This window comes from Corapipo altera, unplaced genomic scaffold, assembly GCF_003945725.1.
Source record: "Corapipo altera isolate COAL_440 unplaced genomic scaffold, ASM394572v1 112336, whole genome shotgun sequence".
NCBI lineage: Eukaryota > Metazoa > Chordata > Aves > Passeriformes > Pipridae > Corapipo > Corapipo altera.
Genome location: NW_020888826.1, coordinates 538 through 2,565, shown reverse-complemented (window position 1 = coordinate 2,565; position 2,028 = coordinate 538). Strand labels below are relative to the sequence as shown.

General features: G+C 62.5%; 1 protein-coding gene across 1 annotated transcript; it reads right to left on the bottom strand.

Moving 5' to 3' along the window:
- Positions 1-12: 12 nt before the first annotated feature.
- Positions 13-1,749, bottom strand: LOC113942075 (gastric intrinsic factor-like). The gene is made up of 8 exons (XM_027633219.1): positions 1,659-1,749; positions 1,391-1,534; positions 1,195-1,317; positions 934-1,103; positions 670-823; positions 353-626; positions 149-267; positions 13-74 (listed from the first exon to the last, which is right to left on the bottom strand). The coding sequence occupies exons 1-8, from the start codon at positions 1,747-1,749 to the stop codon at positions 13-15; spliced, it is 1,137 nt and encodes a 378-aa protein (XP_027489020.1).
- Between the last annotated feature and the right edge of the window lie 279 nt (positions 1,750-2,028).

The following is a 2,028-nucleotide window of genomic DNA, read 5'->3' as shown; positions in this document are numbered from 1 at the left end:
CTCTTGGTGGCTTCAGTAGGTGCTGAACACGGCCTGGATGTGCTCCCAGTTTTTTGGCCTGTAGGTTCCAACCCCTGTGGCAGAGGGATATGTGAGGCTGGGATGTGGAGACCCCCAGCATGACCCCCCACCCATCCCAGCTGCCCACCTTGCTGGAGGGGACTCCAGCAACTGAAGAACTGCCAGTAGGTCCTGTCATTGTCACTTCCAGCCAGCCCGTGGATGGAGACCACGAAGGGACCCAAGTGTGTCTGGTTTGTCTTGAAGCTGCCGGGGAGGTGAGTGTGCTCAGGGCTGGGTGGGGGATGGAAACCCCTCCCCTTGTCCCCCACCCGGTCCCTCTGGCTCTCACCTAAAGATGTGGGGCTTTTCATGCCTTGCTACCTTCAGGACCTGCAGCAGCCTGGAGCCAGGTGGGACACACACCGAGGTGGAGTAGTGGAAGTAGTTCTTCAGCGTGTTGGTGATGGAATACTGCACCGTGAGGGGGCCTGTGGGGGAGGAGAGGGGCAGGGTGGGCAACTGGAACGCTCCCACGGAGAAAGGGGCAGGAGCATGGTCCCCGTGGGGTCTGGGTGGCTCTGGGTTGGAATGCCAGGTGTCACCAGCGCTGGGGACAAGGGCAGCTGTCGGCTCGGGGGCGTTTGGGTGGGGGCAGCACAGCCCTACCTGCATTGAGGTAGGACTTGCCCACGAGGCCAGGCAGGACCCGAGCGATGGCCATGGGCTGTGTGTACTCCTGCTCATAGGTCTGGACCACACTGAAGGCCTGGGCACGGTCCCACCTCCGAGGGGCATAAAACTTCCTTGAGGACTCCAGAGCCTGCAGAGAAGGCAGGAGGTGGCACGAGCAGCCCAGGGGCAGAGCCGTGTGGCCGTGACCCCCCAGCCCCCTCCATACCTGTATGGGCAGCCCCCCAGCCCCCTCCATACCTGTATGGCCAGCCCCATGCTGAAGAGATTCCCGATCACGCCTTTCCCCTTCTCCTGCTCGTCCAGGAGGCCGTTGGTCACATTGCCCAGTGCCCACTGAATCAGGTGCTCCTGGTATGGGGCTGTGTTGTTCTCACACACCAGGGCCAGCACCGCCATGGCACAGGTGTCTGTGGGATCCTGGGGTCACTGTCAAGCCCTGGGTGGGCAGTGGGGCTGTGGCAGTGGAGGGGACTCAGCAGGGCTGGAGGGGTCCCTTACCCACATCGAGGTGGCTGTCAGGGCTCAGCAACTCCTTGGCCAGGGCCACGGCTGCACCTCGGTCATGTTCCTTCACCACACACAGGGTCAGGATGTCCAGGCTCCTGTTGTACCAGCTGATCACTGCAAGGCAAAGAGGGGTGAACTGGGAGAGTGACACCCCCAGCCCCCTGTGCCCCCTGCCATCACACAGTACCGTTGTGGGTTATCTCCTCATGCATTTTCTGCTGCAGGATGGGGATCAGGTCGATGGGCTCTTCCGGGGCAGGGACCTGCCAGGGGTCCTGGCAGGATGAGAGGAGGGCAAGGATGTGCTGAGCCACCTGTCCTGAGGTCATGGCTGTGGGGACAAGAGGACACCAGGAGCGTGGTGGGATGGCACCTGTCTCCCCAGGAGCCGGCAGTGCCAAACCTGAGGAATCTGATCCCCCAGGACCAGGGACCCCCCTCATTCCCTTCCCTACCTTTCTGGGCTTTCCTCACCACCTCCTCCTTGATGTTCTGGAGTAGTGACTTGTAGGTGGGACTCTCGATGTCTGCCCCAAGCAGGTTCATGGCCAGCAGGACGCTGGGGTTTCACTGTGCGTGTGGCTGGATCGACTCCTCCATGCGCTGCAGCAGCTCCCGGACCAGCTGGTCACAGGAGGCCGTAGCCCAGCACCCCTCTGGCCCTGAGGGCAGGAGGTCCCCGGGACCTCCATGTCCCATCCCCTCCTGCCCCTGTAGTGTCACCGGGGTGTCTCCAGTGCCCCTGCAGGAGGAGGGACACTGACCACAACCCTGTGTGACAGTGCCACAGACCAGGACCAGCAGGACCCCGACGCCAAAAGCCAC

What these genes read in the sequence shown, in the direction of transcription:
- LOC113942075 (XM_027633219.1), bottom strand. Translation starts at nt 1,749, where the DNA reads ATGAACCTGCTTGGGGCAGACATCGAGAGTCCCACCTACAAGTCACTA. An exon ending in CAAGTCCTACCTCAATGCAG is followed by an intron (nt 627 to 669) that starts GTAGGGCTGTGC and finishes CCGAGCCGACAG; the next exon opens with CTGCCCTTGTCCCCAGCGCT. An exon ending in CTGGAGTCCCCTCCAGCAAG is followed by an intron (nt 75 to 148) that starts GTGGGCAGCTGG and finishes CCTCTGCCACAG; the next exon opens with GGGTTGGAACCTACAGGCCA.